Source organism: Spermophilus citellus (assembly GCF_964194105.1).
Source record: "Spermophilus citellus genome assembly, chromosome: 15".
NCBI classification, from domain to species: domain Eukaryota; kingdom Metazoa; phylum Chordata; class Mammalia; order Rodentia; family Sciuridae; genus Spermophilus; species Spermophilus citellus.
The window spans coordinates 83,644,595-83,670,671 of NC_138195.1; the positions used below are offsets into that span (position 1 = coordinate 83,644,595).

Below are 26,077 nucleotides of genomic sequence, written 5' to 3' on the forward strand. Positions count from 1 at the left end.
TCTGGAAAGAAATCTGCAAATATTCCCCAAATAATCAGGAAGGCTTCTCCTATCCCACCTGTATTGTTATCCGGTATGAAACACAATGAACAGCAGCGGAGACGGAGACATACCCTCAGGTTAAGGGTAAAAAAATGCAATGGTATCCAAAAATACAAGGAAAAAAAAAAAGGTATACCACATCCTAAATCTCACACTGCGCCTCAGCAGGAGTTGGATTAAACAGAGAAAATAATTTCAATATCAAGGGAAAATGTGCACAAGATGGGAAAACTCTTTCAAGCAAACTCTGTGGTGAGAAGAGCTTCCTCCTCTCCCTTGGGTGTGGGAAGGGAGAAGAAGAGAAAAGATGGATAATTAGGAGAACTGTGAGGCCCTGGATTTCAGGTTTGCGAAATTATTTCTTCAACCCTCTGAGGACAATCAGCTATTTCTGAATCCAGAAAAGCAGAGAAGTGCCTGATTACAGTAAGACACAGCCAAACGAGGCAGGGCGGGCTGTGATTTGGTTCTATAGTTTCCATTCTCTCTCTTCCCTCCTCCCCGCCACATTGCAGAAGTGCCTGCAGCTAAAGATGAACAATAAAAACCCCAAATGCAGATCACCGATTGCACGCCAGGAAGATAATGCTGGATCACACAGCTCTGCAGCAGTAGTGACAGAGAGAGAGAGTGCAAGCTCTACCAACGGACCCTTACACACCAGTGCACTAGAAAACCAGAGACCTCCATCCATCCCTGCCAGTCACCCTGGCCTGGCTCCTGCCCTCGAGGCTCAGAGGAGTGACGCTCTGGGTTCTCCATGAGGCCTTTCAGGTTTAGACTAAGGGTGCTGGGTTTGCCTTCTCCCCGGTGGGTGAGCTGGCTTTGCTGTTGGACCCATGGGGACTGTGACTTCTCTTTTGGAGACCAAGTCTGAAAATCCAGCTCAGAGACTATTTATAAAAAGGATGTCAAACTGAAGGATTCTAGTGTTTCTCCTAATGTGCTGTCAGAGGGTCCAAAACTCTCTAGTTACTTGTGGGGAAGGTTCTGCTCCAAATGGTGGTTCATCTAGCCAGAGGATCTGCTCAATAAAGTGCTGCACTGACCAGCATTTGACTTTGCTCCTCAGGATGTGGCTAGAGAGTCTGTCACTCTTGGGAGTGGTCTGGGAGTGGTGAAATGCACTAGAAGGCCCAGAAACCTTCATCCATCCCTGCCAGTCACCCTAGCCTGGCTCCTGGTGGCTGACCTGTACTACCGACTCCTAACAGCCCTGGGTTTCTTGACCCAGCATCCACTGGACTGTCGAATTCTTACCACTGTCTCGTCTCATATCTATGTGACATCGGGCACATAGTGGTGGTCCAGCTTTCTTGTCAGTGACTTGGGCTTGAAGCAGATTCCAATCTCCACAGACTCACTGGTCTGGCAGATGTGGAGAGCTATGGGACTGGCTGGTCACATCCCTCCAGGGATAAGTGCTAGCTTTTCATCTCTCGGCAAGGAACACAATGGACAGATGTAAAGTGGCTGTGATCCCAGTGTTTTCTAAGACCTTTTGTCCAAATTCAGTACCTCACAGTGTCAATTTCAGTGTCAGTGCAGCTCATTGCCAGCACAGCTACACAAATGGACCCGTTCTTGCCACCATGTGACAGAAGGAAGCCCTCCAAGGTCCCAAATGGACATTTTTAAGTACCTACCGTGGCTCACGCTTTCTGCTGGGGAAGACTGGTGAGCAGGAAGACATGTTGGGTTGGAGGAAGTGGCTGACAATCTGATGGGTCTCCTGGCACTCTCTACAGAACAAAAATGGGGATTGCTAAGACAGCCTGGCCTGGGATGAAGACAAGAAAATCAGAGAGACCGTCTATTGATGCTGGTGCTGCGCTTGGCAGCTGCCTTTGAGCAAAAATAAACTCCCCATGGCAGTGGGACAAGATGCTGATATTGGCACCTGCCAGAGGCAGACAGCCGAAGTCGCAGCTGCGCTGGTCAAATGAGCTTGGAGACCTTAGGGGGCTGAGGCCTCCATGACTATTAGCAGGCTGCGGCGCTCTGCAGGCAGTTTATTGAAATAGGGTTTGTGCGCCTTCCCCACCCCTCTGGGCTGGGTCTCAGAACAATCAGGAGTGCAGGTGGCACGTGGCACCGAACAACCATCTCTAAGCTGCCTCTGGGAGGGAGGAGAGGTTCCAAAGAACACAGGAAGCCATGAAAAGATTCCTGTGCCCAGGCAGGACAGGGCATGCTGGGGGGGGGGGCAGGACAGTGCAATGTGAACACAGGGCATCCTCGGGGGAGTGTCAGAAGATGAACTTTCGACTTGAGGATTAGTGTCACCTTTCAATCATTTGGGTGCCAAGAAGGACTTCTCCTTCAACAAAATGGGCATCTGATGGGACAAGAATGAGTTTGGGTGGCTATAAATTTAGAGTGATTAGGGTAAGGAATCGACAGGAAGGGATCTTGTTAAATACTTAGGCCATAAAGAACAAGGGTGGACGTGAAGATAACCAATCAACAGTAAGATAGGGAAGTGAGCCAGCCAATGTCTTGAGACAGCCGTCCTCAGAAGAAAGACCTACTGAGTGTATCCCAGCATGGGTGCGGGGGCAGCTGTAAGGCCTCTGCAGAGAGGATGCTATTCAGGGGTACAGTTCTGAAGAATCTTAGACAACAGATATAAAACAGATGATCACTCCAGAAGAAAAGCTGTGTCAAAGTCCACAGGTGCCAGGTGTGTAAGCGATTCCTAGCTCCGGATAAGAATAAAATGCAGCTTCCTCAGGTATCCCAACAAATCCCCGGAATTTCTAAAAAGAAATGCCTTCCTCTGCCACCCATATATGAGCTCTGGCCTCCTTTCTGTAAAAGGAATAACCGCCTACTTCAAAGACTCTGGCTGTTTTGTTAGAAATGCCTCCTGTATTGATAAGCAAGACACATCAGCGGACTGTATGACACGCTGGCCCCTGGCATGTGGCTTCCTGAGGCACCTTGATTATATTTCATCTGTCCAAACTCCATGCAGATGGGCCTTCTGCCGTCACGGTGCCTGGGCCAGTGGTAATTCACTCCCATCTGTGGCCACTGCTTGCAGGTCTTTCTTGAAAAGATGGGTCTCCCATGGTCTCATTTGCTCCAGCAGGAGAGCAGAAGCCAAAGCAACAGAGCTCACGGGATTCTTGAGTCCAGAAGGTCAAGAACAGTGTCAGGAGAGAATTAGAAAATGCGAGCTCATTTACACAGCCCCTCTTCTGCTCCACAGCTTACTGACTCAAATACATCGGGCAAGTCTAACTACAAGAATGAAAACTTACTTTCCAAAAGACAGCTCCTCCGAGGACACTATTTTGTAAATAATAATTGAAATACATTTATGCTGGATTCTAAGAAAAGAATTTGCTAATTATATAAACTCCCACGGCTCTTACATCTCTTCTCTCCACTACTTGACACTGACTCAGAAATGCTTCCGCTCTCCCACTCTCCTAGTTGGGCAGATGGAGCGTTTCTGGAGTGGCTGATTTAGAGACAAGGAGGCCTAAGGGAAATGGGTGCAGCTGGGAGCCACCCAACCTCAGAGCGCAGGCAGGACAGCAGCAGTCCCAGTGGAGACCAAATCCAAGGCCAGGGCAGCTCCGGAGAAGCCCCGTTCTGTACTGGGTGAACCTGAAGTCACAACTTCTAAGATATGTTTTTGATACAAGATAGACAATCATTTAAGAAGAAGAAGAAGAACAAAAACAACAATCAAAACCAAAAACAAACAAACAAAAAACCAGAAACCACCCTCTCATCACAGTCTGGATACAATTTATTACACTTAATGAAAAACAACCTAGGTAATTCTCAACATCTATTTTTTTCTATTAGAGACTTGAAAACAATCAGATATGGAAAAATAAATATTCAATTGGCATTCTGAATTTCCTCTCTATATTGTGCACTTCTTCTTCCATGTGCTCTATTAAGAAGATACTCAATCATATATTAACCAAAGATATTCAACATCAAAGTGGAATGGATGTGCTTCTAATCAAAATGGCAATATTGTCCTTTTTTTCCCTCTCTCTCAAATAAGTAGGGCATGGCTAGACTGATCTGAGAGTCATGGTCTGCATGGATTAAAGTTTCTGTTCTTGCGTCGCCAATATCAACCAGGAGATGACCTCAGCAGATAGCCCCTGTGTTTGTGACGTCCCCATTGTGGGGACTGTAGGACCAAAAGTAGGAATCCCTTTTGCTTGTACACACCCCAAGAGGAAGTCACACAGGTAAAAGATTTAAATCATTTGCCTGCTTTAGTCCTGGGGCAAATGATGGTCACCATGGTAAGTTGGAATCACACTTTCAGGTCACCATGGTAAATTGGAATCACACTGCAGGACAGGACTGCTTGCTTGCCTTGATTGTGTAAGAATCTCCTTCATTTACTTCCCTCAGCAAGATCCTGCCCCCTGTTTATTTAATCAGTAACTTATTTTCAAATGGAGGATTTGGTAACTCTAATATGCTTTTATCTCTGAAAAAATAAATGGGATCTTCGTTAGTGAAAGAGCTTTTCAAAATTTAATTTATGTGTTAATGTAGGCAGTCTTCAATGAAGGCTGCCCTTGTTAGCACAGAGAACGCCCATTTCCTCTTTGGTCATCTGAAGCTAATTACTTCTGCATGCGGCAGAAGGAATCAATAGCTTTCTACAGTGGATCACATAGAATCAGACCCATATGCCACCAGTCCAGTGTAGATACATAGAGATACCTTAATCAAAACAAAAATATGTTCTGTAAGAGATATGCTCTCATAGATGATTGGCATTCCAAATGTTTTGACACATTTAAAGTGTTTATTCAAAGTAAGACTCTTTATGGAACTTTTTACTGATCAAATACAGTTGGGTGTTTGATGCATTTCCCTTGAAAACATTTTGAAGTGAAAAATCTTGGTAGTGAGCATTATACATTTGTGTTTATTAACATTTGGATATAAATTTACTTCAAACACTGAAAGAGCTAAAAGACTAGGCCTTTCTCTGGGATTTCGTAGATTTCCTCCTCTCACCCACCCCCAGTCATCTGATAAATCTTTCTAGGCAAACCTCAGCGGGCACAGGGGATCAATATGAGACGTACACCTTGGGCTTTCTCCTCTGGCCCTCTCCCAGCGTGGGAAGAAAGTTCGTGCTCCCCAGCACCCTGTGGAGGGAGACACAGCCACAGGTCCTTGATCACTGCACATCCTGAATCTCACCTATAAACCAGGCTTCAGAAGCGCACTTTAGGGTCTCTTCGGTTAAGGATGGGAACTACTGTAGCTAACAGAGCCAGGAGCCTTTTCATGAGAGCCCTGCCCTGTTCTGCTTGTCTCTGCCAACCAATGCGCCTTTCCAGGGCATCTGACGCTAACCTCTCTCCATCCACAGACCTTGGTGCTTTTGCTCAGTCAGCCACTGTCTGTCGTGGGGGACATAGAACAAGACACAAGCAGATTCTGGATGAACTCCCAACTAACCCCTTTTTAAACAGGGGCTGAGACATGGCAGTTGGGAGTAAAGACTTAGGAAAACAACTGCATACCCCGGCATGGATCAGCATTGAAAGACAGGGCAGCACATCCCATCCCCAGTCCCAGTCAAAGCCACTTTTGTCCAATACTCTGGAAACCAAGGCATCCAGTTGTGTCAACTGGCAACGGTGCCATGAGACAGTGCAGAACACTTAAGAGTGGCTACCGTTTCCTCGCCTGTGTGCACACCTGCATTTCAACACAGGATAAAAGACAATGCTTGGCTGCTCTGAGTCCTCTTGTGTGCCCGCAGTCACACGATGCTAAGCATTCTGCTAAAGCAGGAGCTCCTCAGGGTCTGCTTTTGAAGAGCTGTATTTGTGAAGTTAATATCGGAGCTACACCACTCAGGAGAGGAAAGCAAGCTCCACGTATTTTGTATTAAACCATCAGTAAAAAAATGAAGACAATATCATTACTCTCAAAATATAGAAAGCCCATAGTTGAAATCATTGAGTAGTAAAATTTTTTTTTCTACATATAACCTCATAAATGTAAAGAGTATTAGAGTGACCATCAGCTATATTGACTCTTGTTAGTTTAAGGGCTTCTCACTCAGGTAAGGCTTAGGAGAGTGTCAATCAATGACCAAGGAACCGTGAAATTTCACATCCCCCCCCCATCTTGACTAAAAGACAGATACTACATTTGGATGTAATAGGTGTTTTGTTTCATAGGAGAGCATAGAACTGATTATGCACATAAACATTAGTGTGGAAAATGCCAGTACATACAGAAAGGTGAACATCGGTACAAGCTTGTTTCCACAAAGCCCACTCTGGATGATGACCTTCACTTTGTGACAGAAAAAAAAAAAAGAAAAAGCTTGTCATCCATGTTAGGTTGCCATTTGTCATTAGAAATCAAAGCCATTACATGAGATGTGAGAGAATCCTTAGAAAGACCAACTTCCTCTCTAGCTAGCAAATGCCAGAGTGAAAACTTTTAAAACCACCACCACCATCATCATCAAAACATGTCCCCAGTTGGCTTTACAGCCAAATTTACAAATTGTCCCCTTTAAGTACAGCATGCCCCAAAGCCTTTGAGTGTGGGATGCAGGACTGCATCAGACTGTCCAGAGAAGCCCCTAAGGATCACAAAAAGCTTTCTTTAAAAAAAGAAAAAAAAAGTTCCAGTTGGATGAACCTGTTTCTCAACTGAGCTCCTAAAATTGGATTTTCAGATATACAAGAGGACAGGAAACAGATAACTTGGTTTTTGTCTTTTTACATGTCCGTATGGTTTTTTAAATGCAGCTACAATGTTCCTGCCAAAGATAAAGATAATAGGGTGGACAGAGCAGTAACCACCGGAACCAGCAGTGGGCTCAGACCGCAGCGTGGAGGTGCCGCCATTGATTTTGTGGTTATGTGGCTGGAAGGACCAGCCAGACCGTCCTTTTCGAAATCCCGCTGTAAGAGAGAATGTTTTCATCGTCACCCATGGTACATATCCATTTCATCACAGATAAACCACACTCTTGCTCTTCCCTGCTCCCCGCTCCTCCTGGTTGACCCACTCACCAAAGCTGACCCAAGATTTTACCACTGAGATTTCATTCTGCTGACCATCTGTTCGTTTCATGAGAAGGAATCATGAACTTGAGTGAGACCCAGATACTTTTGACAAACTCTAGCAGATGCTATTGCTTCCTCCTTCACACTGAATCATGAAGGTCCATTCTAGGGGAAAACATTTGAGCTTGGGCATCTCTGCCACCTCCCCACCTCTTCCACAGGTGACCTAGAAGCTGTATGACGCGCAATGCTTCCTCCAGGAAGCTCTGGTGAGGAGGGAGGCTGGCTTCCCTCCCACCACAGAATGAGGGCAGGAAGGAACCCTGTTGGAAAGCTTCCTAGTCAAGGCCCAGTTCCCACAGACATGGGCCACAACCAGCACAGAGGCAGACAGAGCAGGTAGGGGCTTTCCCCTCCACTGGCCAGTCCCACTCGGGGATTTACAGTGGAACAGTCAGAGAGGGCAAGGAGCTTGTCCAACTCCTCGTCGCCCAGTCCACACCCCAGGCTTCAGGACTCGTCAACACATTTGTCCTTTCCCAGGATGGACTCCTCCATCCCACAGCCACATTGCTACATCCATCACACCACATCCCATGGTGGACAAGAATTAGGATCAGCACACTACGATTATCCCTCTCCTCACCAGGGAACTGGGGAGGGTAATGGGACCTGCCCTCTCTCCCTCTGTGTCCCTGTAAAGGTCAGAGGAACTGCAGGTAGAGGCCATCCAGGAGACACCAAGAGCCCAATGCATTGTCTCCGTGCTGAATGACTTTATATCACTGTGCTCTCAGAGAGTCTCATAGCATCAGAACAGTGGTTTCAGTGCTGGGGATGGATCTCAGATGAAGATCCTGGGTCCTACACTTTGTTCTAACTTTGTGCACTGAATCCAAAGTCTGCACCTTGCTCAGAAGGCAGATGGACACAGAGGGTGGCTTCATTTTTTTTCCCTGGAACTGAAACCTTATTTCCTCAGAGTCTCATGTATCTTCTCGTGCCCTGGAGCCCAAAGGCTATGTCAATAAATGCAGGAAGACCCCAAAAGAAACGTGACTTACATCAGAAAGACAGAGATGTGTACTTCCCGAAACATTGGATTTCAGCTTCTGTGCCTGGAGAAAGACAAGGAGAGAGGGGGGAAATCTCACATAATAAGGAAGAGTAATTACTGATGATCCATTAATCAATGGTCCAAGGCAGCACTGCCCAATAAATACATGAGTCACAACTGTGAGACACATCCATAATTTACAATATGCTAGTAGCCACCTAATAAAGAGATAACAGGTGAAGTTAATTTTAATAATATATTTTGTTTAACCCACTATATTACCATTTCAACATGTAATCAATATAAAAAATTAATGAGATGCTTTACATTCTTTTTTTCCCACACTTGAGTTTTCAAAATCTGGTGGTGTCTGACATGGCACGTCTCTGCTCAGACTTGCCTCATTTCAAAAGCTCAATTGCTACTTGTCACTAGTACATTCGGGACAGTCCAGGCAGGACTGAGCTTCTAAAAGAAAAACCAAGAAGTAGCCAGTTATTTGTATTTCTGAATGTTCATTCTGGGGAGTGTCTCCTTCTACTTGAGAATGTTGCCAATAGAAATCCCCACTTACTAGTAAACACACAGGGGTTCCAAAAGCCAGTTTGTTTGTTTGCTTGTTTGTTCATTATTCCAGTCAACAAACACTACCAGGCTCCTACCATTTTCCAGACTTCTAAAGTTCACAGGGTCATGAACAGAAAGCACTAGTAAGAACACCTCTCCCTGGTTATGGGGTCAGGCATCCGACAGATGGCCACCTTTGAGGAACCAAGCAGGGCGGTGCAGATCCTGATCCAGCGATTTTAAAACTGCTTTCTGGGTAGTTGCCAGGGGGCTTAGCTGCAAGGACTTTAAGCTCCCTGTTTTCCCTCAACTGGACCAACTCCACTGGGCTTTTGCCTAAGAATTCAGTGGGAGGAACAGTCTCATCATTCAAACAATCAGAGTGAACACACTTGTGAGAATCACTGACCCAATACAGCTCTCTCGTTTTACAAAATAAAGCAATGAGAGCCCAGAGAAGTTAAGTGACTTTTCGAAGGTCAGGCAGCAATTTGCTTGTAAAGTCAGGATGCATCCAATCTCGTCAGCTCTTGTATGAACAAACATTCTCTCCTGCACGAACAGTGTTTCCCCCAGTCTCTACCCTTCCTCAAATCCACACAAAGAACTCCTCCCCTGATCCGCCATCCTCATCCACAGCAATAGCAGCCCTTTGGCTCCAAAAGACAGAAAGTACATTTGTTGGTAAGATAAGACTCCCACCTGAATAAGCATCCCACCTGAATCAAGGCGCACCTGAGTGACTGGCTGAGTGTGGGGCTTGCTGCCTGCATGCTGCCAGACTTCTACAACTCGCTGAAGACACGCTAGGCTGAAAGTACAGCATGTTGGCCCAACGAGTAATTTACTGACCCTAATGTTCCTTGGAAAGCATCATAATCTTTACCTATATTTGCATATGCCAGCTGTGAATGTGAAATAGGAACCTTTAAACAGGCTTCGAGAATAACACACTGTGAAGCATCCCTGGGCTGTTCAAAGGTCACTAAATGTTATGTATAAGGAGATCAGAGGGGAAATTGAAAGAGGAATTGAACCTCACTCAAAAGCCTACTTTTAATCTATATTAATAGCAAATCTGGTCCATTGCATTGTTACCAACAGAGAATAATGTGTAGAACTTAAGTTATTTCCATCCAAGATTGGAACTGTGCCCAGACACCAAAATGACCCTAAAACATCCCATTCTGCCTTTTCTTTTCTAGGCCATAATCTACAAAAGACAAAAACCCTTGCTAAGGGCCTCTGCATAACTAATGCATTCACTAAATTGCACAGAGAAGCCAGCCTGCACCGTGGTCACAGCTAAGCTGCTTTTTAGTGTCCTGGGCAGGTGTCCTCCATTCCATAGGATTAGCTCTCATGGGCAGTGCTTTGCTCATGGTGACACTCCCCAGCTGTATTTCTCTGTCACTTCAGGAATCTGAGGTGGCACTAGTGGAATATCACTGTGATGGAATGACTGTGAAGGGCTTCCAGCAGGGGCCAGAAAACGCCTCCGTCTTTCCAGACATCACTAAGTGGCTTGGCCTGTGCAGGTGGACCTCGGGCCCTCATCAGTCACCGGAGGCTTCTTACTGTGCGCAGCACTTGGGAGCCTTTGCCAGGGCCACATGCCCAGGTCTACACTGCCAGCTTTCTCCTCCCTCCAGGAATGGCTGTGTGAAGTGTTCAATCACAGGAACATGAGCTTAGACAGGCTCAAAGTGTGTGAAGTCTCTGGGCTCCTGTTGCCCCCGAGCAGCCATCCTACTGACTTCTAAGGGTCAGCATCTGGCTGCGTCTCCCTGCAGTGCCACTGGCCTGACTAAAACTGCAGGCATGAGGCCCCAACTCCTCTGTCCTGGAGGACCACCCTGACTCGCGTAACTGCACGAACTGCTGAGTTCCAGTTAGACTGCACCAGGTCCTTACCTACTGCTTCTGAGAGCAGGCCCACCCCTTGTCACACCCGCCCAGTCCCCAGCACGCAGAACTCTAACCACTCAGCCTCCACAGACTGTGAACAGGCTTCCTGCAGAGAGGTCCCAGTTCTCTGGGAAACCACCACGACTGCAGAGGCAGAGTAGGGCACAGCAGAGATGTCCTGAGGTCTGCCTAAACCCAGAGGGCCCACCATAAGGTCTGTGCATCTAATAGGTGAAGGGCAAAAGTTACCAGCTATTGGAATGGCAGATGGCACATAAGTGACAAGATCAAAGGTTGCACATAACTGTGAGGTCCTTTTAAATGCCTCACCAAATGAGATGCAGACTAGAGAGGATCTGCTGCCTAGACTGGGGGGCAAGAACTACAGAGAGAAAGTTGTGCAGTGCCCCTAACAGCATGTGAGCTGCAGGCAGAGGGACAGAGCCCAGCCTTCAGAGCTGTGTGCATCTGGCTGGTCAGTGCTTAGGCATCTTGTTCGCTCTGTGAACACCCAGCGACAGCTGGGAGTCAGAAACCTTCAACTGCAGATCCAGAATCTACTTAAGAAAATCAGAGTCTTAAAGCCCACTTCAGAAGCTCAAGAAACCTGTTATTTCTACATTTTAAAGGCATTTATTGAGTATTTGTGAAAACATCACCAAATAATCACTGTCTTGCTAGTCAGATCTGATAAATGCAAGCAGATAAAATTATAGGATGTCCCCTTTCTTCAACTCTTGCAAAGAGTACATACATAGTTTAAATGTTGTCCCATTTACTGACACTTGGGATAGTCCCAGGAAAATTAAAAGGAAAAAAGAAATCTCAGACTTTGTAAGAAGTAAGGTAAGTTAGAAACTGAAAGAATACATTTTTATTCCTGTGTTATAAACTGGTAAAACCAAGGATATAATAATGTATGTCCTGCACAGAGCATGAGGTTTTTTTCTGTGAGCCCTGGAACCCTGCTAATTCTAGGATAGTCAGGAACTCAACTCACAGCTTAGCCAATCTGTACCTATCTGGATACTGAACCTTAAAGTTTATGGTCTTAAAATAGGATATGTGTTGGGCTGGGGATATAGCTCAGTTGGTAGAGTGCTTGCCTTGCATGCACAAGGCCCTGGGTTTAATCCCCAGCACCACCAAAAAAAAAAAAAAAAAAAAAAAGATATGTCTTGCAAAAAAAAAAAAAAAAAAAAAAGAAGAAGAAAGAAAGAGGAGAGAGACCGTATTTCCGAGAGTCCACCTGAACAGACAACATTACAGTATGAAGAGTGTTTCCTAGCAGCTGATTCCTAGTGATGTGGTTTGGGGAAGCCACCTGACTCTGCATTGTGGAAACATCACCACCAAGACCTAGTACCTTGAAGTTTGTATCTTTAGAATGGAAAAATGCAAATGTGAATACAGTAACCTTCACCACATTCTAGAAAAAGAAGGAAACCGGTTCTTTAGGCTCTTCAGAAGGCTTGTCCCCTCCAGTATCTACTGCTTTCCTGTTATAAAATTGTCACTGGCAGTAATCCGCAAGTCCAGGCACGTTGCATAATAGAATTTCCAGGGCACTGTAATTGCGAGGCCAGACTTCGCCAGTCCCTGGCACCAGAGGGTTAATAAATGCATTAGATGCTGTTAACCTCTGTTACCTGGAGTCAGAACGGGGCCTCTTCTGCTTTTACCCAGTGATTAGCATTTGGAAAGCCAGCCTTGGTGCCAACGGCATTCTGTGCAGAACACACAGGCACACCCATAATTTATAGCTCAGAGTCAGGTACCCACATGGTTCTGCCCATAGTAGGTTCTGGAGAGCCTTGGGGACAGGTCAGGCTTGTAAGTAGCGTGCTTGCTCTGTTTATGGAACTGGAGACTTAAAAGCACACCCGCTCGAAGCCTGGCCTTCGCTGCCCCAGGACTCCATTTCTGTAGAGAAGCCAGTGTTTAATCTGGGGTTTTTAGGCAGCTGTCAGCCAGCAGGGCATGGAACATTTCTCTCTCTCTCTCTCTCTCTCTCTCTCTCTCCCCTCCATGCAGAAGAAAAGCCATTTTTTTTTGCTCTATCTCCAGAAAATAAAACCAGAGGAAGCTGCACAATCCAATAGCAACAGACTGTCCAGGCTGTAGCCAAATAGTCATAATTAATGATGCTCTGGTTCTTTTCTCCCTTGCTTTACTGATTAGAGAGATTTGCTATATTAGGAACCTGTTTGCTTAATGACAGAATACAAGCAATAAACAGAGAAATACACAGACTGTAAAATGCAATCAACTTTGCTCTCCAGAACTCACTAAGTACCTCGCTGCATCTATCACACTTGTCAATACGGGTTGATTAGCATACGAGGTCTCTTCTGCCGCATAAATTGGACCCTTGCTAGGGAAAACCAATGCATGAGTTCTTTCTGAAATTGTCTGGAAGCAAAGTCCAGAACTCAAAGCCATCTCTCAATTTAAATGTGCATATCTTATGTTCCCTTGTAAAACCAAATGTAGGAAGAAGAAAGGTGTACTCCTAATCCCAAATGATAACTGAGCAGAGCAGCTTGCTTCAGAGTTTTCATTTTTCACATTGTATTTGAATAGACACCTCTGATTACAGACTTGTATGGGTAGTAGTTATCATATAACAAGTCTATTGTGTACTTGATACATATTTGCTCAAATTAATTTCTGCACCTAAAAAGAAACTTCAGGGGGAAAAAAACCCAAGGCTGGCTGTGAGTGGATCGGAGCTAAGTCATGGTGGGCTGCAGAGTGTTCTGGACCCTTTTACTTTTTTCAGCTTTTTTGGATTTGGGTATTGACTCCTGGGAGAGCTGAAGAGGTTTTATTGCTGGTCTGGTCACAAGCAGTTGGCCAGCCTTTCTAAAATCCCTGCCGCTGTCTATTTTGAAATTCACCTTCCTGGTGATTTGCTTTTCCTACAAACTCGGTAACAACCCCTGCAGTCCCTGGTCTGAATAATGTGCAGTAAAGTCAGCTGCGTAAAACAAGTGGACACATAAATAAGGCCGGCTCAGGGCCCCTGGGCCTGGGTGTTTGTCTTGCGGAGCCTGTGCTCACAGGGAAGGATCCATTTCCTTCAAGAAGAATTCTGCCAGGAGGAAGCAAGGGGCAAAGCCAAGATGAGCTGGAAGTGTCCTTCCAAGAAGGGACTGGTGATAATCCTCAAGTGGCATTTCTACCACGGAACTGGGGACTGGCAGGTGTCCTCTATATCCCTCCCAAAACACTTTGTCTCTGCATCGCCTGAACCTCCGCCAAAGGCTTTCATTATGTTAAGCTCTGAGAAGGCCTTGTAAAGATTCTTCACTCATCGCGGGCTCAGGAAGGCCCAGGGCTGCCAAGTTGAGTCAGTTTGGGCAAGTTGTGCCAGGTCCTCAGAACTGGTAGGGGAGGTCGCACAGGGGGCAGCGGTGCTTCTCCCACCTGGAAAAAGTCCGGCTCAGACTGTGGCCGGGCTGAGTTTGGTCAAGGCTTCCAAGCACACGTGGACAGCGAACTGAAATGAAGCCAGCTGGAAAGGTGGGGCTGGTAACCGCGAAGGTGACATGGGAACATGCTCTAGAGCCTAGCAGGTTGTGGGTTCCTGGCACCCACAGGGTATTCAGAGTCTAACTGGGCCACTTAGTAGAACTGACTGGCAGCCTACAGCAGAATCCTTGCTCAACCGTGCCGAGGACTGGATCTGTAGCTGGTCAATTGAGAAATTAAGAGAAAAGGCAAAATCATTTAAAAATGACACATTTGTGTGAAACCACTTTAAAATCTAAATATCATTCATTTAGTAATTTTTGGATACATGACCAAGGCCACCCTTTCTTTTAAGAGCCTGCTGACTGGAGTTTCCCTGCCTTATGTTTTCCACAAGCAATACCTCTGAATCATGGTCGGCAAATCCCAGTTCGGGTTTCTTAAAACAGGAGTGGCATTTATTTTTGACACCCACAGAAGAATCTCAGTGCAATCTTCCTACATTTTTAGAGTCTTTCTCAGTCTTTTACAGTTTTTTTTTTTTTAGAAACTTGCTTTTTCCAATGTATTCAGCTCAGTTTTCATTGAAACAATTATGCTTTTCTGTACACCACTGTACAGAAAATATAAAATACTAAATATAATCAGTACAAAAAGATGTGGCTTGGTAAGTTTGTGTGTCAACTGGAGACAGCAAAGGGCACAGGTGGGCAGAAAAAGGGACAGCCGTGAGCTTGAAGCATTTGCTGGGCCTTGTGCATTGCATGTCTGTAGAATGGACAGGCTGGTTTCCATGGTGAGCTGGTAAGTAAAGGTGGGTTAAGAGAGCTTCTACTTTAATTTAGAATTTGCACCTGGTACTGACTTGATTGATAAGGTATGGTTAAAAAAAAACTAAAAAACTTCAAAAACCACAAGGTTAGAGAGGTTCTAGACTTGGGTCTTCAATTAATAGCTATGATACTACTAATTCCTGTCCTCGGGTCTAAATCATAGCAGGGTGGTTGTGAGAATCAAGTGTGACACTTTAGAAGGACATCCTTCTAAGTTGCTGGTGACAATGTCTTATCTGCTCTGTGTTCTCTGATAAGTCTTGGACTGGGACAGGAGGGGTAAACTGTAAACCCTCAGGCTAATTTGGCTGTGCACATTATATTGAAGAGAAGTGGCTCATGATCCTCTGTGATTCCTTTGATTTAAAAATGGATGCACTGAGAGACACCATCCAGTAAGATATATCAACAGTGCTCCATTAGCTAAGCCGTCCCTCGGGCTCCCTGTCAGTCTCCAGTGCTCCACGATGCTGAAGGCCTGCACTTGTAACTTTACACTAATGGCAGAGGGAAAGGCGCGTGCGCAGCCTGTCACGGAGCTCCCCAGGGCGCTCTGGCCTGGCGTCCTGTTTCTTTTCCTATCTTCACAGGATCATCTTACATCTCTTTTGCTTTTCCCCACACTGGGGCAAATAGAGGTTACAAAATACATCACACTACTGTGTGTTTTTGTTCATGGTTAACTTGCTTGATTAGTAAGATACTCAGACAAGAAGCAATTATGAGCTGTAGTTTAGAAAATTATGCCCAATTAACAATAAGATGAAGCCAAACAATGTGTGAAAGACGTTTTAGTGGCAGGGGGTGGGGGAGGTGTGGATTTGCGGCACAAACATTTAGTGACAATGGTGTACAGGCAAGGAGGAGGGACTGCCCTAAAAGGAAATGTTAGTTTTCTCAAATGTGCAGTTGGAAATGCAAATGTGCAAGAGCAACAGAAGAGATTCATTGTGGTCCCTGATGAGAAGCGCATGAAGCCTGTCTCATCAGACCCGCAGCCTCTCACCATCAGATAATATTTATTAAGCCTCTCATTCTCCCATGCATTTATGTGCAGCTGAGTGCAGCTCTGTAATGGCTCTGTGACTTATGGTGGTGACTATGGTTTGATAAAAAACTCCATTGCTTGGAGATAAAACAGGCCAGGGGCTTTGGTTCATCCTCTGGGTTAGAAGATGGCGCACTCCTATCATTGCAAAAAATCAAGGTAATCATATATATATATATATATATATATATATATATATATATATATATATATATATAAATTTTTTTAAATGTGTTTTTAGCAGAAAAAAATAGGAAAACCAAGTAGGCAACTAGTGATGTCTGACCATTGCAATTACTAGTAGCCTCCACTGAGAATGATCCAAAATGCATTTTAAAAAATATTCCCTCTTGAAGAGAATACTCCTTTTTGTACAGATTGGAAACAGAAGTTCAGAGAGGCTGGGACTTGCCCAAATTTTCAGAGCTTGGAGTGGTTGTGCCAAGATTTGAACCCAGTCTCTTTGACTCCAAAATCCATGCCTTCTGGCTCTGTGATAGACCTCTACCTGTTATCCCCCACTCTCCTTCCCTCAACCCTTAAATAGCTCTCACTATCCCGCTGACAGCTAAGGATGGTTCTGAGAAGTGCAGTAATAAGCCTAAACAGCTAGCAGAACAGAGCTAGAAGTGATGCAGAGGCTACAGGGGTACAAAGCACAGGGGCTCCTCCTAAGCCTCACTGCAGATACCAGGTGCAACTCCTGCAAATGCAGCCACTATCAGAAGCCAGAGGTCAGGCCAGGCAGGGTGATTTCTGCTCCCAGGAGAGCCTGGGAGGTGAGTATTCTCATCCCACCTGAGGTCCCTGAAGTTGAGGGGCAGGCAGGGAATGGTCACTTTAGGAAAAACTGCCATATATCAGCTCAATGCCTGCCATCACTATTTCTTCTCTAAACATCCTCATCCATGATGTAGTCCCTCTAGGGCCTGAAACATGAGAGGCAAAGAGGAGGAAATCTCTAGGTTTTTACACTATAAGAGAACCAGGGCCATTTTCTTCCACATATATGAAGCCTATGGCTTGCTCAGGAGCAGAGCCCATTATTCAGGGAGGCACGGTTGGTTAGAAGTCCTAAAGATAAAAGGTCAGTAGGGAATACAAGAAATTGGATTTATTTATAGTAGGTGATCTAAGTGTGCTCAGAGGTATTCTCCTAGGTTACCCAGAGTGAGAGAGCATATTTATAGCCAAGATGGTGCAGACATCCTCTTCCTTTTTATTAAGCATGTTTATTACCCAGCAATTGGGTTAAGCAATTGTCCTACTGCTGAATTACTGTCCTTCTGATGGGCTGCCCTCACTGCCCTCTGGACCACAGGTGCAAGTGGCCTAATGGCTCTTTCCAGAATGCACCGAGGGCGGCCTAGTCTTCTCATCCTCAGCCTTAAGTTGTTCCAATTTTTTTAAAGAAATGATGCTAAGGGGAAGACATCATATAAATGGGTGATCATAAACACCTGGCTCAGCCCAAGGCCCACTTCTCCAAGGGAGCACACCGGTAGGAAGCCCAGGTTCATTTCACAGATGAGTCTTAGGGTAAAGGTTCCCCAGTGCCACCTAGCACAGGCTCCTCCTACCTCAGAGACAGCAAAGACCACCCATGAGGGCAAAACAGTGACCCAGAATACTGGGCTGGAGGATTTTATTTTAAATATTATATTCCTCCTAGGTAAAGTATTGTTCGTCATTTCCAAAAGACAGATGGCAATTCCGGGATCAAAGAAATTAAAGGACCTTCCTTCTTAGGCTGCAGGAAGAGCTCAAAGTTGTTGAAGCAAGAAGCCTGGCCCTTTCATCTGCTAAGACAACCCCTACGTGTAACAACCTCTTTTTCTAGAAGTCCTCTGGGTTAGATAAAGGGGAGTGAAGGGAAGGGACGGGGAGAGGAACAGGAAAGAGAGTAGAATGAATCGGACATAACTTTCCCATCCTTGTACATGGAAACACAACCAGGGTAACTAACTCTGTATCATGTACAACCACAAGAATGGGATCCTAATTAGAATAAGTTATACTCCATGCATGTACAATATGTCAAAGTACACTCTACTGCCATGTCTAGCTAAAAAGAACAACAACCACCACAAAAAAAAAAAAAAAAAAAAAAAAAAACTACCCTTTTTTTCTTAAAAAAGTGCCTTTGAGAACGAACCACCTCCCTACTGGCCTACTGTATGCCTGATCCCTCATCAAGCACCTGCACACTCAGTGTTGAATTTTCTTGAGCTACACTGGCTTAAAGTGTGTGTGAAGGGAGCCTCGCCTCCACGCTCCATGGGGCCACAGAGCCAGGAAGCGCAGCCCTCCTTCCCTGTTGTAACAGAGTGGTGATGGGCTATGAACCCAGGTCCCTCAACTGCACCCCAGACAGGAAAGAGACCTGTCACTTGGGATTTCGTTGACTGGTGTCATTTCTGGGAAACAGAAACAGGGCTCTGAGCCAGAGTTGGTCTACCCAAGAACCACAATGCACTCAAGGGTCTCTGGGCTCCGATTCCCCATGGTATGCTTGGCCTAGGGCCAGCATTTTTATTTAGTTATTGGACAACATACCCCTAGCAAATTCCAGAAATATAATAACACAAATGACGCTTCCAATGACAACATGAGATAGTGCCTTCTCTCCAATACTATATGATAGCATTTTTATTACTTGTAATGATAGCATATGATTAAACTATAATGTAGGGCTCCTCTTTTTGCCACTCGCTTCACAGAATGGAGAAGTATGAGTTATTTGGAGGCATTAATAAGAGACTCTATTAGACTTGGAGCGGGGGTTGAGGCAGTGTGATCAAGGGGCTGTCTGTAAAAAGAAAACCCTTGTCAAAAGAGAACCAATTTACTGCCTGCTCAGCTGAGGCTCTTCTGGCCTGGCTGGGCATCACCCTGTGCTTAGCAAATAGTTTTATTCTATCTATAGGATATTAGGGATGAAAGCATAAAAAAGGAAAATTGTAACTCAGAGACACTGCACTGTGTGTGTTTCAGAGGGCATCTGGCTACACCGTGGTTGAGAAAAATAGATCCTGTGACCTGCCTTTTGAAAAGGTGACATCTGGGTTCATTAAAGGTGTGCAATAGATTTTGATAAAAGCTATTTTTCTAAGTCATTAAATTGGTTTTTAGGAACTTTACCTTCTCCTCCATTTGAACAATTATTAAACTATAAAATAGAACTGCACAATTGCTAAAACCGTAATCTGAAATTTTACTGCCAGCTATAAAATGCTGTATTATTAACTATACCGAAGATGCTCAAGCCCATTACAACTTTTTAAACGAATTATAAAAACCCTTTACTGCTGATAAAATAATCTTAAATTACAGTATTATGTATTCTAACAATATGTTGAACCGAAGTTTGAGACAATGCAAACATGCCAATCACAAAGAAATCATTACTTGAATGGAGTTTGCAGAAGCCCACCATCTGATAACAGCTGCTTCTCGGAGGCAGCCCAGCACCTGATGTCTGCAGGCTGCCTGGGACAGCTTGTCTCCCACAGCAGGTGCCTTCCCCATGTCCCTCCGACCACAGAACTAACTGAGAGTCACAGCCTCCAGGGCTTGGAAGGCTGCGCACTTAGTAGGATCCCAGGGATTAAGGAAAGGATAATGACAGAGGCAAATTTTTCCCTATGCCTCCTGTGAGATTTTAAAAATGTCACCTGTTCAGTTTCTGAGCACCAACTACTTATACCTGACACTGTGATGCAGGTGATTCGCATTCGTACCTACCAGGAAGCCTGGCCCCCAAGAGTACATTCCCGTTTTTAGATATCAGTTACAGCCTGCACACTTCTGCTTCCAATTGGGTTTAAATTCACAATTGGAAATACATTTTGGCATGCTGGACTGATGGAGTAATACCCAATTCTGAGCTCTGAATTCAAGCAAGCACTCTCCTGGCTGAAGGACTTTGAAAACGCTCTATAAGCAGTTATTTCAAAAAATGTTTTTAAGACAGCCCCTGTCCTCCCAGGGCTGGTGTGGGTGGATTTTGGGATGCAGTTTCCCTCTGAGCTCATTTGCTGGCACCTGGAACTAGGAAGATTAAGTCCAAGGAGGCCACCAGCAGCCTCCATGCTGGGAAAAGCTGGGCCCACCACGCAGGCCCCAGCGCCACTTGGCAGCCTGGTCCCGGGCTCTGCCGTGAGGCTGCCAGAGGAGCCTAGAAGCAGCCTGGGTGCGGGGTGATGCAGCTTAGCAGCACTCTGCTGCCAGAAGAGCCCCCACAGCTCATTTCTCTCAGAGCAGGGAAACAAACTCACTCTAATAGGAGAACATCATGTAAGGGAAGCGCCAGGGGCAGCCAAGACTGGGAATTTTTTTTTTTTTTCCAATGAGTCAAAAACAATAGTGGGTACTAGAAAATGCACCGTATTATACAGAAATGGTAGAAACCTTGCAAAGACTCTGAAGCAAATAGCAGCGATAATATGCAGCCCAAGCTATTCTCCTACCCAAAAGGCTTGGGGACAGCACCACATTGCCACAGTCACAAACTGTGGAGTCACAACCCCCCAGCCCCCCACCCCAAGGCTCCCCTCTCCTCCAGTCCATGGTGAGGAACCCCACTGTAGTTCAGCATTAACACTCCACTCAGGTGGCAAAAGTCCCCTTTGAGATGTCCCCAGCACAGAATTGTCCAGTGTGCTAGACGGGTAAACAGGTTGCTCAGGAGAAAGTGAAGTGTGGTGTCCCAGAAGGCCGTGGGCTCCTGCAGGCCACTAAACTGAGTGACGAGAAACAGCTCAAGCACTCAAGTCCACGTCACCATGGTACTGTCCACAGGTACCACTCGGAGGGGAGTGCTGTCATGGGAAAATGAAAATTCCCAGTGTGGGTTTCAACTAGTATCAGGGAATGATACAGAGTCTCCCTTGGTTCACGTGTTAAGTCCCTAAGGCCCAGTGTGATGGCATTAGGAGGCAGAGCCTTTGGGCATCCATAAGGTTGACAAGGTCCTAGGATGGGATTTGTGCCCTGTAAGAGGAAGAGAAGCCAAAGCTCTTCCCCTCCTCCATGTGAGGACACAGCAAGAAGGCGGCCATTTTGGAAGAGGTGTCCCACAGGAACCCAACAGCCTGCACCCTGATCGTGGGTACTAGAAAATGCACGGTATTATATATTATTTTTTCTCCAGCTTTGAGAACTCTGAGGAAAAAAACTGCTTCCGCCACCCCATGTGAAGTGTTTTGCTATGACAGCTCACAGGGACGGGGACAAGTATAACCGCAGCACTGCTCTTGTCTGGGCCACCCAGGAAGATTTGGTCCAATGTGCCAGTTTGCGCTGATACCTCCTTATGCTCCTTTTGCTATGAGGAGGAAAGCTGAGAGAAAGGAAAAAAGGGTCTTTGACGAAGTCTCCCCTTCAGGCAGTGATTCTCAACCAGAGGCATCTGGCAATGCCTGGAGACATTTTATGTTGGCACAACGGGGGAAAGATGCTACTGGTCTCTAGAGTGGAGGCTGGGGATGCTGCTAAATATCCTGCAGTGCCTGTGACAGTCCCCAGTAACAATGATCCAGGGCCAACATGGAGTAAGCCTGACCCAAGGGGACTGGTCAGCTCACAGCCATGAGGTCACTAAAAAGTCCTCACAAATTGCCATGGTTGGCAGAAGGGCGTGCGGCCCACCTTCAGCAAAGAATGTCAGGAGAAGCAAGTGACCACCCGTGGAGAAGCATCTGACTTGAAACAGCTTGTCTAAACCACCACTCTGACAAGGCCTCATTACTTTTTCTCATCTGTATCAGGTCTGTCCTACCTGTGCAAAATCCTACCAGGGGGCTGCCAAGACCAGAAACCCCTGGGAAGCAGGGCTCACAGAGCAATTCACAGCTCTGCCAGGCCCCGGCTACTGAAGGTGGGATGAAGGGGTCTGGGGTGTCCCAGGGCCGACGGCCCCTTGAAACCTTCAAGCAGTGCAAATGTCACAGCCACAACTGGGAGGCAGAGACCACGCCTCCCACACAGGAACACAGTGAACCCTCGTCACAGCCCGGGAGGTTCTCCTGCCTTCATCCCCATCTCACACACGAGCAAACTGAGGCAGAGGAGATAAACAACTTGCCCACAGCTCTGTGGCTAATAAGTGATAAAATAAGCTCATGCTCAAGATTTCAATTCCGGTTTTCTTATGAGTGTATCTCTAGAATTAAAATTACCTTTTAAAACAATGAACTCTGCCAAGGCATTGTTGTATAATAAAGAATCCAAGTGGCTTTGTTCCTGGTTCCTCAGATATAACCTCTAAATCCTTGAAATTTCTGGAGTGACAGGCATGTCTTTGTTACTCGGGAGCCCTTGGCATCTGACCTGAGTCTATGGTAATGAGATAACTTGGGAAGCGGGCTGGTAACCAGGAAAACCAACCAACGGCCACAGGGTTGGGGCTTTGAGCCAGGGGAGGTCAGCCTGACCTGATCTCCAGGGAGTGGAGGGGAGGAGTGAGGGTGCATTCAGTCACGTGATCAGCAGTTCTGTCAACTGTGCCTATGTAATGCAACCCCAGTGTCAATGTCGGACACTGAGCTTGGTGGGGCTTCTCGGGTGGTAAACATTTCCATGTGGCAAGAGGGTGACATGCCCGAATTTCATGGGGAGTGAGCACAGAAATTCCCTGACAGAGATCTTCCCAGGCCTTGTCCGCTGCATCTCTACTTGATCCGGACTTGTATTATTTAAAACTGATATCCTAAGTATAGCATTCAGTCTAGTGAATTCAATGTGAGGGCGTCCTGCGAACTCCTAAACACGTAGCCAGCTGGTCAGAAGTGCAGGAGGCCTGGGAACCTTGATGCATAGCAGAGATCCAAAATGAAGGCAGTCTTGTTGGGGACTGTGCCCTTAGCCATGGTCCAACACTAGCTCCAGGTGGTTAGCATCAGAATTGAGTTGTATTGCCACACACCAGTTGGAGTCAGGATAGGCCTCATTATTTTTCTTTATGCTAGTTTATGAACCAGTCTGACACTTCAATCTGCCAGATGTTCAACAAGAATTTAGGGACTGATTTAATCTATAGTGATGAATAATGTTATCCAGAAACAAAATGTTTAAAGTGTTCTGAGTTGGGTAATACAGTGAAGGCATTTAAACACAGAGGGGGGTGAATGTCACTTTGCTATTTCTCCTCTCTTGATCAAGTCTCTCTGTGCCTCAGGTCGCTTGTCTGAAAAATGGGAAGAATAACAATACTGGCTTTCTGGGGTTACCGCAAACATTACTCATGGGCAGTTGTATTGCTTCATTAATATCAAACCATAAAAGGCTGAACTGATACAAGTTATCAAAGCAAATTGTCCAGGAGTAAGTTCTAGATTAGATTGTTTATAATGTGTTCAAAGTGGGGTTTCGGGACCACTGGTGGACCCACCACCACTAGGTAGGTAGGTAGCATACAAACTATCAATATTTATACACTGATTTTAATACAGAACACATTGAACCCATGATTTCACATATGTTATTAACAGCTTCAGATGAGCTTCTACAAATAAGATTTTGAAGATCAATAGTAAGCACATGGGCTGGGGCTGGGGCTCAGCAGTAGCACACTTGCCTGGTATGCGTGAGGCACTGGGTTTGATTCTCTGCACCGCATATAAATAAATAAAATAAAGGCTTATCAACAACTTAAAAAATTAAAATGTTTTTAATATAAAAAATTAATATGCACATAATTGGACCCGTAGAGTGCAGATACGGGGAAGTTAGAAGAGCTCTGGGCTTTGGGGCTCAGCAGCTGGGCTGGTTCTGAAACAGTGTCCTTTCCACACTAACTATTATGCCACTTGTCCCCAAGGTCAGCACTGGTTAGAGATGCAGCAAGACCCTGGCAGACAGTGCACTCAGGTAACCAAGCCTGAGGAGAGCTGATAGTTGACATCTCCAAGAAGCCGATGGTCAGGAGGGAGCCCCCAGGAGATGCCTGCTGGGCGCAGAGAGGCAGGATCTAGACCAGCTCCAATCCCTGGAGACCTGGTCCTTTCTCTAGTGTCCTTTGATTTCCTTTCCTTCTTGGCCTGGGGTCCAAAGACTATTCCACACCTTTGTTCCCGTCCATCCACGGGACTTTCTACACTGACATCTTAAAAATGCCAAGGTAATGTTCCTTTCAAACCCTTCTTACAAATGAAGAAGGCAAAATTTAAGAGCTCTATCTTTCTAAGGCTCTAGAGCATCACATTGGTTAAGAGTATGGTCACTTCCCAAGCGCCCAGGGTTGGACAGTCCTTGTGCTGGAAACTTCGCGTATTTGCGCTGTTCTTTAATGCTCACAAGAACCTCAAAACATGTGTGATGATTCACACAGAGGCTCAGAGAGGGTAAGTAACATGCTCCAGATCACACAGCACTGGGAGAGAGTCAGGATTCTCACTTAGAAGAGCCCAATGAAGTACCCATGGGGGCCAGCCCAACCCTACTGGGAGGAGGGAGTAAGGCGCTCAGGGTAAGAATTTCCTGCTCTCTGCCAGGAACCTGGGATGGAAATAAGCACCTCTCCCTCAGTCCCAGGGCTGCTCTCCCATGGGGCATCCTATGCAAAATCCTACCACCCTGGCCTCCTTCACAGTGCCTCTTCTCTGGTGGAAGATTAACGGGACGCTAAAGCACCCCATTGCTCTGCAAGCATAAATTGCAAGAAAAACATTTAGAATATTGATTAAGTGCTTCATGCTCGAAGATTTAAATTTACCTCCTGTATTTCCAGGATTAGCTGACATAATGGGGTCAGTCTGCCGGCACAAATGATTTACAGAGGACCCATTGGCAGCTTTCCTTTGAACACTCAACACTTGAGATTCTCCCTTGGTCACGGACAGTGGAGTCCTGGGTGTTTAGCAGGTTTGGATAATCACCTTTCTGCCACCTCTAGACTTGGGGGGTTTAGTTCCTGGCAAGGGTTTCAAAGCCATTCCTGGATGGGCCTGGCCCTATCTAAATGAGGTCCTGGAGTGTGGAGGAGGGGTAGGGCTGTCCACATGTAGATTACTCCAACACTGTCATGTGGGACAGGGAGGGGTCTTGCCCCCTGCCCCTCCTACCTCCTGCAAGTGCTGGGTTCCATGCTGCCCAGGCGGCAGGAGAAGCGGGACACTATTTGGAGAAGAGAAGGAAAGATTGGAGGTTGGCTGGGAGGCAGGAGGTGTGGACCTAGACTGAAATCCAGAGGTTTTCCACTCCAGGCAGAGGCCCATCTCAAGTCCTGCTCCCCCACACTTCACCACCATCCACACAAGGGGGTGCGGGCAGCACTGTCCCTTCCGCAAACTCCATAGGGATAAGGGGGTCTGACCACCAGAGAAGACCATCTGCCTGTTGGGGTGCAGCAGGGGAGGGGCTGACCTGTGCCTCGCTGATCTGGGCAAGAAGCAAAGGCTGTCCACATGGATCCTGCCCTCTCTGCTCCTAGAACCAAGTGAGCCGCTTTGCTAGTTCCATTCTAGAATGTTCGTTCCCATGAAAGCCCCAGTAGGATGAGGGGAGCAAACCTAAACTCAGATCTGCAACTGCTGGCCCTCCCTGTCCCACCCACAGGGGTGTTTTATTTGGCTCACAAAACAAAACCAAACAAAAGAACCTTTGTGGCTCACGCTGTTCACTACAACTCCTGCCAATGGCCGATGATGGCTTCTCTCCTCTAGCCGTCCTGCTGGCCCTGGTTCTGAGTGTTTGCCCTGTGACCTGTCACAATGCTTACAGGGGAAAGGGACTGAGCCAGGCAGAGGCAGGGCAGCTGAGCCCAAGGCTTACTGCCCTCCTCACTGGGGAGTCAACCAATCTGGATGGAAAATATTCGTACAAAACACAACAAAAAAACAGGATCTGGGGTTGAGGCTCAGCGGTAGAGCGCGTGTCTCACATGTGTGAGGTCCTGGGTTCGATCCTCAGCACCACATAAAAATAAATAAAATAAAGGTATTGTGTCGAACTACCACTAAAAAATAGAACATAAAAATAACAAACAAACAATAACAATCAACAACAACAACAAAAGTCCTGTGTCTGTATTGAACGTGAACAGACTTTTTTTCTCATTATCATTCCCAGATCAATACACTTTAACAACTATTTGCATGACATTAAGTATTATAAG

At 46.0% G+C, this 26,077-nt stretch overlaps 1 protein-coding gene across 2 annotated transcripts in view; it reads right to left on the minus strand.

Annotated features, from left to right (window-relative positions):
- Window positions 1–1,061: 1,061 nt before the first annotated feature.
- Window positions 1,062–26,077, minus strand: part of GFRA1 (GDNF family receptor alpha 1) — a 194,478-nt gene continuing 169,462 nt past the window's right edge. For both annotated transcript variants that reach the window (XM_081267765.1, XM_081267764.1), the window contains exons 9-10: window positions 8,141–8,194; window positions 1,062–6,971 (exon numbers count right to left, since the gene is read on the minus strand). In XM_081267765.1, the coding sequence (XP_081123891.1) occupies window positions 6,816–6,971; window positions 8,141–8,194 (210 nt within the window). In that variant the 3' untranslated portion in view covers window positions 1,062–6,815. The remainder of the gene's footprint in view (window positions 6,972–8,140; window positions 8,195–26,077) is intronic.